Source organism: Dromiciops gliroides, chromosome X (genome assembly GCF_019393635.1).
Source record: "Dromiciops gliroides isolate mDroGli1 chromosome X, mDroGli1.pri, whole genome shotgun sequence".
NCBI classification, from domain to species: domain Eukaryota; kingdom Metazoa; phylum Chordata; class Mammalia; order Microbiotheria; family Microbiotheriidae; genus Dromiciops; species Dromiciops gliroides.
The window spans coordinates 63736241-63747702 of record NC_057867.1 but is presented as its reverse complement, the minus strand read 5'-3'; the positions used below and the strand labels follow the sequence as shown (position 1 = coordinate 63747702).

Below are 11462 nucleotides of genomic sequence, written 5' to 3'. Positions count from 1 at the left end.
GTGTGAGTGTATGTGGCATGTGTGTGATATGTGTGAGTGAGTGTGTATGCGTGTGTGGTATGTGTGAGTGTGTATTGGGAGAGATGGATGGTAGCTACTCACAGTTTCAAGTTCTAGGTCACACCACTGAGCAGATGCTTTTTTTACAGCATTACTTAAAGAAATGTACTCTCGAGCTTTAAATACTATGGAAATAGTACACCAGGAAAAGAAAGCAGGTCCTGGCACTGCCTCTCCCAGAGCACCCCCTGGCACTTCTACCCTGTGCCAGCCTTTCAGCCCCACCCTACCCCCACCCACCCCGATCCCAGACGTCTCCTCCTTCTGGGTTTGTTCTTCTCCTGGAGCTTCTGCTCCCCCTTGACTCGATTTTCCACGGGCTCTAGCTAGCACTCCTCCAGCTCCGAGTGCCCCGGCCCTGCCCCTGGAGGTGCCTACATCTCCGACAGCTCTGCATTGGGCTGTTGGGGGTGCAGGAAATAGCCCATGGAAGGTGACTGCAATAGTTGGGGTGCCTGGAAAAGCCCTGGGGCCTGACTTCCGGGACCTGCCTCAGGAGTATGAATCTGTGGAAAGAAAAGCAGGATGGAGTCTTTGGCCCAATTCCTTTGGGTCCTTGGCTGATCTCTGAAGAAGCGCCATGTTAGATGTGGAACCCTTAAGGTACCAGGGCCCATTTTAAACAAGCTAGGCCTTGAGGTCATCACTGGGAGAGCAGAGGCAGGTTCTGCTGCCACCTGCCCACAACCCAGACTTCCCCTTGCTCCTCTTCACATTCTTTGGGGCCTAATGAAAGGTCTACTTCCCCTGGCTCCTGCAGCTCTTTACCTGGCCCTGACTTCTCCACACTCATGGAGTCAGGGGATTCAGGGTTGCATTGTGGCCCTGTCACTTCCTACCTGTGAGGCCCTGGGCAAGTGCACTTACCTCTCTGAGTCTCCTCTCTAAAATGTGAAGAATACTTGGCCCCTACATCCTGGGATTCTGCTGATCAAAGCGCTATAGGACATGGCGTTGGCAAAAGCTGTAGCTAATTCACAATTTCATGGGTTGCCTTTTAGCTACTGTTATTCCCGGTTTAAAGATGAGGAAGCTGATGCTTAGAGAGGTTAAGAGACTTGCCTAAGGTCACCCAGCTGGGATATTCCATTGTATTCCTTGCCATCTGTTAATACTGCCTCCTAACTAGGCTGGAAGTCACATAAGAGCAGGGCTGAGCGCACAGTAGGCATTGGCAGGCAATGATGGTGGCTCACAACCATGTCACCTGGGAAGCTTGAATTCCACTTGGACAGAATGAGATTTCCTCATTTGCTATCAAGGACAGTGGGATTTGGTAAACGGATTAATAGTCTAAGTAAGCTTGTAGGTAAACTTTTAAGTCAACCAACGGCTTTCAAATACTTGGCTCTGTACGGCTAACAGACAAGAATGCCGTATAAAGAATCCCTGGTGGGGGCAGCTAGGTGGCACAGTGGATAAAGTACCAGCCCTGGATTCAGGAGGACCTGAGTTCAAATCCTGTCTCAGACACTTGACACTTACTAGCTGTGTGACCCTGGGCAAGTTACTTAACCCTCATTGCCCCACCAACTCCCCCCCCAAAAAAAAAGAATCCCTGGTTTCTCTCTTCATTCAAACTGATCCAAGGGACCATTTCTACACAGCCCTTTTCTAAACAAGTGTGTGTTAGTGGGAGAGCTGCTATGCATCAGCATTCTCTAATTTAGACATCATTGAGTCAGATTGCCCTTTACCACCTCTCCCCCAAACCACAGCCTGTCAGTCTGATTTAGTGAGGTCTGACAGAGTTGGCATGTCCAGCGACAGCAAGAAAAACTTCAGTTAGTCAGGCTGTAAGTGTAGAAATGCTTGGTGAGATCCTCTTGGCCTCATGACAACTTGCTAGGTGCCACAGGGTCTTCAGGGGGGGTCTCTTTTGAAGGGAGTGACCTCAGATTGAAGCCAGGGGTAGCTCAGTCAAAGTAAGTGCCCTCTTGGTAAACTGAGTTCTCTTTCACCCAGAATCACCGAGAGCTGCCACTGAGGCTAGAGTGGCTCATCTGCCACCATCAGCCTTATTTGCAAGGCAAGTTCAAACCATCCTACTTGAGGAAGGGAGGAAAAAAAAGCAAGAGACAGGAGCCCACACTTAGAGGACTGGCTGGGGGAACTGTGGATGCTGAATGTGGAGAAGATATTTGTTTCCTTTTTGGAGTTGGGTGGGGATGAGAACTGCCTTCAAGTTTTGGAAGGGCTGCCTTGTGGAAGAGGAATGTTTAAGGCCTGGCCTACTTAGCCTCATAGAGCAGACCTGGGGATGCTGTGTAGAAAATGCAGAGGGGTCAGATCCCAGTTCAACATAAGGGCCACAGGTGTCCAAAAGGGAGATGGGTCGACATGGTAAGTAATGAGTTCCCCATTACCAGAGACCAGTAGGCCTGTTCTCAGAGACGTGTGGGTTGGGGGATGGGAGGGGGCAATTTCTGTACAGGTGTAGGCTGGGCTTAATGATCTCAGAGGCCACTTCCTTTTGTGCAGGGTGTTTCTGCAAAGGTTAGAGCTGCACCCGATCTGAAATGTAACAGTGGGGCTCTTTGCTTAAATATTACAGCTGCACCGAGTCCTATAGCCATGGCCACTTAGCTGTTGGGGGCCCCTTCTTCACCCTAGCCTCTCTGCCCAGACACCAGTGCTGATCAGAGGGGAGGGGGCTGAAAACGCTAGCAAAAGGTCCCTCTACTCCTGCTGAGAACCTTACCTGAAGGCAGACCTCACTCTGGGGGACCTGGGGCTGTTGCCACTGGTGAACAGGCTGGGGGTCAAGGATGGCTAAATCGGTGGTTGGAATGAACATGGTGGGAGTAAATGCTGAAGGAGAAGGCAGAAGTCGATCATCTTGGAGAAACCTGGAGGAGCAGAAAGGATTGTAAGTGATATACAGGTATTAACTCAGAAATCAAAGCCCATGCCGCTATTAAAAACTGTTTCTGCAAAGCATCTCAGATCACTGCCAACAGATGCTATTAAAATAGGCTTTATCAACAACCTCAGACCATCAACCATAAATGCTATTAAAAATGTTTTATCAAAAACCTCAGACCATCCCCATTAAATGCTATTAAAAATGTTTTCTCAACGGTCTTAGACCATCCCCATTAAATGCTATGAAAAATATATTTTATCAACATTCTCAGACTTTTGCCAATACATGCTTGAGGCACATGTAAATTTCTCTATCTCCATCAAGTCTTGCCAGTTATGTTCATGTGAGTCTCCAAGAAGCTCAAGCTGTCCTGGGACACAAGATATCACTAATCTCTAAGCTGTGGGTCATGGGAATGACTGGGAAAGGAGGAGACAGAACAAATGTGCCCACTGACAAGGAGCTGAATCGTTTCCCTCAGGCAGTGGGAGAAATTCACATAGAATAGGATGTCGGGCTTGACTCTGCCATGAGCTCCCAGCGTACTCTGAGATAGTCACTCTGACTCCCAAGAGTGCTGGCTCCTTTCTCTGTAAAAGAGGGCTACTAAAAAACTACTCCACCTACCTCACACAGGTTGGGTAGGAGAAAAGGCAGAATTAGGCACTCGGAGCCACAAGGGACTTGAAGATCATTTTAGCTGAACCTTTCATTTTACAGATTAGATGGGGAAACTGAGACTTAGAAGGGCTAGTAAGAACTCCCTGCATGGCTCTAGCAGAATGATAAAGTAGAAGAGCCTTAGCAAGTCCAGTGTTCTTTCTTCCACACCACAGTGTCCCAGACTTTTTTTCTGTCTTTCTTTTTGAAAATTTCTGAATTCTTAAACTCTACACAAAACCTTCAAGTCTTGGCTTCCAAATAGATTCTTCCATTCTCCTAAATGCATGAGGCTTGCCCATGATTGCTTCAGTCACTTGGACCAGCCGCTGCTCCATGTTGGAGTTGGAGAATCTGAGGGGTGTGTGTGTGTGTGTGTGTGTGTGTGTGTGTGTGTGTGTGTGTGTGTGTGTGTGTGTGTGTGTGTGTATGTTTTTTCCGGGGCAATGAGGGTTAAGTGACTTGCTCAGGGTCACACAGCTAAGTGTCTGAGGCCCGATTTGAACTCGGGTCTTCCTGAATCCAGGGCCAGTGCTTTATCCAAGGCCACCTAGCTTCCCATGAGGTATAATTACATAGCCTTAACCAAACTTTCAAAGTGCTTTCATAGTCAATTCAATCATTCATTCAATGAATTCAATTAGGCTGGTGATTCAGAGACAAGAATGAAAACAGTTCCTGCCCTCAGGGAGCTTACTTGTATCCTACTGGGATACAAGGTATCCACAATTAAGTGAGCAGAAGCTAGATGATCATATCCTCTTATCTACAACTAAGGGAATGTGGGTAGGGCTTCTTATTTCCTAATGAGGGGATAATGATCATGGGAAGCAATGGAAAGAGCATTGGGCTGGGAAGTTAGAAGGCTTGAGTTGAGATTCTTACTCCAGCACTTATTATATGAATTCACACAAGCTGCTTTGCCTTTTTAAGCTTCAGTTTCCATTTGTAAAATGGGTGTATTGATACTTGCATTTCTTATCTCACATTGTTCCTTCAAAGAAAGTATTTAGTGTGGTCCGTAGTGGCCACTGCCTGTAATATGACTGGGGAGGCTGAGAGGGTGGATTGTCTGAGGTCAGGAGTTCTGAGCTACCGTTGGGCTACTTTTGGTATCAGTGTGAGCCCCCTGGGAGCAGGAGGCCACCAGGCTACCCCTGACCAGGAGGGACAGACCAGCCTAGGACAGAAACAGCAGGTCAAAGCTCTCTTGTCAATTAGTGAGATCAGGCCCACGAGTGGCAGGCAGGCACCTATACTTGCAGCCTGGGTGAGATAGGGAGAGCCAGCACCAAAAGAAACCCCCTCCCATTAAGCAAGCTCTAAAGCACCATATGGATGTGAGTGCTAATTAGCCATTCTCTAAGGGAAGCAACAGAAGTTATCTCATTACTTAGTGGAAGATCTGGGACCTAAAACTCAGGGCTCCTGACTTTGGCTTCCAGCCACGTTCTTTTCAGTAGACCACAGAAGGTGTCATTATCCCTGGCTTTGAAGACAAGCTAAGACAAAAGTCGAAAGGGCTTCTGGAACAGAGCTCCAGAAAGCAGGGCGGGTGGGACGGGGTAGAGGAGGATGTGGGGGGGGGGGTAGGGGGAGATGTGGTGTGTGTGTGGGGGGGTCTGCGCTGATAGATCTCTAACCCCTAACTTCTACGTGGTAAAAGGTGGCAGACTCTTATCGTGACTGATGGACCCATGCTCTAAAGGCACACTGAGCCTTCCTCTTGGGGGCAGAGAACAGGGCCACGTTCATTGTGTCATTCTTAAGGGCTCTGTTCATTAGCTTTGCTGGGTCTGTTTATGCACAGACGGACGTACTGCTGGTATTTTAAACCCACTCCCCTCTGACTAATCAGCAATGGTGGGTAGAACCCATTACTCCATCTGTGCTGGTCACCTAAAGTCATCCAAGTCTGGGAATGAATCGCAGGCCTCAGAGGCATTTGGCTGGAGAAACTAAAGACTCTGCTCCATATACCTCATACCTTCAGCCTGGGCTGCTATGAACCCCAATAGAGCAGTCTAGTTGCTGTAAGAAGGGCCCAATTCTGTCCTTAGTAGGGGAGATCAACTGGATCTCTGACAAGTCCTTAGATGGTTTTTAAAACTTCACTGACTTGGTTAATCCTACATCTTAAAAGGATGTCAATTTTGGCCTAGTTATTAATTTGTCAGATGTTTCCATCTTCCCTTCCTACCATTTCTTTTTCTTCAACTTAATAGTATTTTATTTTTTTCCAGTTATATATAAAGATAGTTTTCAACATTTGATTTTATAAGATTTCTAGTTCCAAATTTTTCTCCCTCCCTCCCTTCCCTTCCCCCCTGTCCAAGATGGCAAGCAATCTGATATAGGTTATGTATGTACTATCACATTAAATATATTTCCAAATTAGTCATGTTGTGAAAGAAGAATCAGAACAAAAGGGGAAAACCTTTAAAAAAGAAAAAAAACAACACAAGAAATGAAAAATAGTATGGTTTAATTTGCATTCAGATTCCACAGTTCTTTGTTCTGGATGTGGAGAGCATTTTCAAACATGAGTCCTTTGGAACTGTCTTGGATCATTGTATTATTGAGAAGAGCTAAGTCTATCACAGCTGATCATCACACAATGTTGCTGTTACTGTATACAATGTTCTCCTGGTTCTGCTCACTTCACTCAGAATCAGTTCATGTAAGACTTTCTGGGTTTTTCTGAAACCTGCCTCCTGTTCATTTCTTATAGCACAACAGTATTCCATGACATTCAAATATCACAACTTGTTCAGCTATTCCCCAATAGATGGGAATGCCCTCAATTTCTGATTCTTTGCCACCACAGAGAGCTGCTAGAAATATTTTTGTACATGTGGTTCCTTTTCCCTTTTTTATGATCTCTTTAGGATACAGACCTAACATTGAGATTGCTGGGTCAAAGAGTATACAGTTTTTTTTTTTGTTTTGTTTTGTTTTGTTTTTTTAGTGAGGCAATTGGGGTTAAGTGACTTGCCCAGGGTCACACAGCTAGTAAGTATTAAGTGTCTGAGGCCGGATTTGAACTCAGGTACGCCTGACTCCAGGGCCGGTGCTCTATCCACTGCGCCACCTAGCTGCCCCGAGTATACAGTTTTATAGCCCTTTGGGCATAGTTCCAAATTGCTCTCCAGAGTGGTTGGATTAGTTAACTCCACCAATAATGCATTATATGTGTTCCAATTTTTCCACATCTACTCCAACATTTATTATTTTCCTTTTTTGTCATATTAGCCAATCTGATAGGTGTGAGGTGGTACCTCAGAGTTGTTTTAATTTGTATTTCTCTAACCAATAGAAATTTATAACATTTTTCATATGATAATAGATAGCTTTTATTTCTTCATCTGAAAACTGCCTGTTCATATCCTTTGACCATTTCTCAAGTGGAGAATGACTTGTATTTTTATAAATGTGATTCAGTTCTCTATATATTTTAGAAATGAGGCCTTTGCCAGAAACACTGGCTATAAAAATTGTTTCCCAGTTTTCTGCTTTCCTTCTAATCTTGGCTACATTGTCTGTTTCTACAAAAACGTTTTAATTTAATATAATCAAAATGATCCATTTTGCATCTGATAATGTTATCTATCTCTTGTTTAGTCATAAATTTTTTTCTTCTCCATAGATCTGAGAGGCAGGTTAGCCATTCCTTCCTCTCCTAATTTGCCTATGGTATCACCCTTTATGTCTAAATAATGTACCCATTTTGACCTTATCTTACTATCTTCCAGTTTTCCCAGCAGTTTTTCTCAATTAGTGATTTCTTAACCCAGAAGCTGGAGTCTTTGGGTCTATCAAAAAGTAGATTACTATAGTCATTTACTACTGTGTCTCCTATGCCTAACCTATTCTATTGATCCTCCACTCAATTTCTTAGCCAGTACCAAATAGTTTTTATGACTGCCACTTTATTGTATAGTTTTAGATTTGGTATGGCTAGCCCACCTTCCTGTGTATTTTTTTTTTCATTAGGTCCCTTGATATTCTTGACCTTTTGTTCTTCCAGATGAATTTTGTTATTGTTTTTCCTAGCTCTATAAAATAATTTTAGGTAGTTTAATTGGTATAGCACTGAATAAATAAATTAATTTAGGTAGAATTGTCATTTTTATTATATTATCTTGGCCTATCCATAAGCAATTGATATTTTCCCAATTATTTATATCTGATTTTATTTGTGTGAAAAGTGTTTTGTAATTGTGTTCATATAGTTCTGGGGTTTGTCTTGACAAATAGACTCCCAAATATTTTATATTGTCTACAGTTATTTAAATGGAATTTCTCTTTCTATCTCTTGCTGCTAGGCTTTGGTGGTCATATATTGAAATTCTGATGATTTATGTAGATTTATTTTATATCCTCCAACTTTGCTAAAGTTGTTGTTTCAAGTAGTTTTTTAGTTGATTCTCTAGGATTCTCTCAAGTATACCATCACATCATCTGCAAAGAGTGATAGTTTTGTTTCCTCCTTGCCTATTCTAATTCCTTCAATTCCTTTTTCTTCTCTTATTGCTAAAGCTAACATGTCTAGTGTAACATTGAATAACAGAGGTGATAGTGGACATCCCTGATTCACCCCTGATCTTATTGGGAAGGCCTCTAACATCCCCATTACATATAATGCTTGCTGATAGTTTTAGGTAGAAACTGCTTATCATTTTAAGGAAAGTTCCATTTATTCCAATGTTCTCTAGTGTTTTTAATAGGAATAAGTGCTGTATTTTGTCAAAAGTTTTTTTCTGCATCTATTGAGATAATCATATGATTTGGGTTAGTTTTGTTATTGATGTGGTTGATTGTGTTGATAGTTTTCCTAATGTTGAATCAGTCTTACATTCCTGGTATAAATCCCACCTGGTCATAGTGTATTACCTTGTTGATAAATGGCTGTAATCTTTTTGCTAATATTTTATTTAAAAAAATTGCATCAATATTCATGAGGGAAATTGGTCTATAATTTTCTTTCTCTGTTTTGGCTCTTCCTGGTTTAGGTATTAACACCATATTTGTGTCATAAAAGGAATTTGGTAGAATGTCTTCTTCACCTGTTTTTTCAAATACTTTATATGGTATTGGAATTAATTGCTCTTTAAATGTTTGGTAGAATTCACTTGTAAATCCATCTGGCCCTGGAGATTTTTTCTTAGGGAGTTCATTGATGGCTTGTTCAATTTCTTTTTCTAAAATGGGGCTATTCAAGTCTTTTATTTCCTTTTCTGTTCCTCCCATGTCTTACAGAGAGGTAACCAATATTTTCCAAAAGATTAGAACAAAATCGGCCTTATAATCCGACCCAACCACCAGAAAAAGGTCATGACTAAGATGTACTTGGGTCTGTTGGAAGCCTGCTAGGGCTGTTCTGGGGGGTGAGAGGGGGCATGCTACCCACTCCTGGGGGCTGTGTGTTCCAATAAGAAGGGAGAAGTGGCAGTTGGACCTAGCTTATACTTGGGAGGGCCCAGCTCTGGCTCAGTCTTGTGAATGTCACATAGCAGTGATCCCACTTGGCTTTAGAAACAAAGCCTAAAAGGATAGAAATAAGTCTTGCCATTTGATTTCCCTAACAGGAAGCAACACAAGGAAAGAAACCAATTGTGATAACCTACAGGCAGCGAAATTATGTAAGAAATATTTTGTTTTTTAAAAGTGGGATCAAGTACCTCAGAACAAACATCCTTTAGGAATTTAGGAAAAGAATGAACTGTGAATGTCAAAGTTGACCTCCAATGGAATCCAAATCAACGTGAAGCTGGGTTGAATTGAAGTCATTTTGTGCATCAGTTACCACTAACATGAGTGAAGGTTTCCTTCAAGGAAAGCTCTATATCCCTGCTGGGATAAAATGAAAGAGGGTCTAGAGTTCACTCGGTTTCCTCACTATGTGTATGGCAAGCACCAGAGAGGTGGACACCAGGCTCCATGGGCCTCCATGGGCCACTGGCCTGGAGGGCATAGCAAAGTTTCATGATCAATGCCTTGGGGTAAAGACAAGGTCATCCTTTTTTGCTTGGTCAGATGGCATTCCACTAGCTTTTCTCTACCTCATGTTATACTCCACTGAGCTCCACAGCAATGGATGAGAAAGCTACTGCTTTGAATGAGATAATAACAATTAAAAATAAAAGGTCTAAATAATTGAGCATTACAGAACTAGCAATTCTCTGAGCTAGAAAGGAATCTGAAAAATGATTTATTCCCAGTCCTAATCAGAGAGGTAAGGAAACCGAGGCTCAGAAATCTCGAACAATCAATCAACAATTATTTATTAAGTGCTTACTATGTGCCAGGTACTGTGCTGTTATCTGGGAATACAAATAAACCAGTTCCTACTTATAAGGAACTTACATCTTAATAAGGAAGGCAACGTGAACATATGTAAGAATGTACAAAATAAATATAAAGAAAACAAATACAAAATACAAGAGGAAAGGCAGAGATCAGGAAAGACTTCATGTAGAAGGTGGTGCTTGAAATGAGTCTTAGAGGAAGAATGATTTTGTGAGGTAGAGGAAAACAGAAAGTACATTGTAGGCATGAGGCATGGCCAATGCAAAGGCATGGAAGTGGGAAATGGGATGTGGTGAGTGACGAACAGAGAGAGGGCCAGTTTGGCTGGACTACTGAATATAATGGGGGAGGAATGTACAATTAATGAGGCTGGAAAGAGAGGTGGGGGCAAAGTTCTGCAGGGCTTCACAAGCTAAGCAGAGGAACTTCTCTTTGATTCTAGATACAATATATGGTGTTACATCGTCACGTCAATACTTCAGGAAAATCACTTTGACAGGAGTGTATAGGAAGGACTTGAGTGGGGAGAGACTTAAGGCAAGGAGAGCAATTAGGAAGTCGTTAGAATAATGTGAGGGAGAGCTAATGAGACCCTGAAGAGAGGTGATAGCTATGTGGCTGTGAGGGGCAGTGTGGATGTAAAAATGGCACGATTCAGCAGCTTCTTGGCTATGTAGGGTGAGACACCAAGGATAATGCTGTGACAAACCTGGGGGATGATAGAATGGTAGTGTCCTTGACAGAAATAGTGAAGAGGGGAGTAACTTGGAAGAAAGAGAATGAGTTCTGTTTTAGACATATCAACTATGAAATCTCTCTTCAACATTCAGTTTGACATGCTCACTAGGCAGTTGGTCATGCAGACACCACCACTTGATGAGGGATAATACTAGGGCTGGATATACAGGATAAGAGTCATCTGCATAGGGTTGACAATTAAATTCATGGGGGCTGATGAGGTTGCCAAGATTGAAAGTGTAGGCCAGGAAGAGTAGAGGGTTTTGGACAAGGATTTGGGGAACAGAATAGTTGGGGGGGTGATGTAGATGATGAACCAGCAAAGGAGACTAAGATGAAGAGGTCAAAGCGCAGGAGAAGAAACGAGAGGGGGCAGAGAGGACAGAGTATTCAAGAGGAGCTGAAGGGAAGAGACAAAGAAGTGACTCCCTGGCAACCCCTTCGACAATTTTGCCACCAGCCCATGAATGTCTTACCCAAGAGTGATATCTTGTTCATACTCGATTGGCTGTTGAATGAGATCAATTGGCACTTCAGCTGAAACGGTGATGGAGTACGTTTCAGAAAACAACATGGGGTCTCCATAGAGAGGCATGGAGATTCTACTATTCTCTGGCAGACATAGGTCCTGTATCTCATTTTCATTTATCATATGCTGCTGCTGCTGCTGCTGTTGCTGCTGCTGCTGCTGTTGCTGCTGCTGCTGCTGTTGCTGCTGCTGCTGTTGCTGCTGCTGAGACAAAAGAGATTTCTAATTATTGATCAACCAGAAATCAAAATTTCATGACAAAAGCAGACATGTCATCTCCATTCTATGAGACATCCCTCC

General features: G+C 43.0%; 1 protein-coding gene across 1 annotated transcript in view; it reads right to left on the bottom strand.

Annotated features, from left to right (window-relative positions):
- Positions 1–323: 323 nt before the first annotated feature.
- Positions 324–11462, bottom strand: part of PASD1 (PAS domain containing repressor 1) — an 84738-nt gene continuing 73599 nt past the window's right edge. The window contains 3 exon segments of the mRNA XM_043974665.1: positions 324–566; positions 2762–2909; positions 11110–11309. Coding sequence (XP_043830600.1) covers positions 435–566; positions 2762–2909; positions 11110–11309 — 480 coding nt within the window. The 3' untranslated portion in view covers positions 324–434.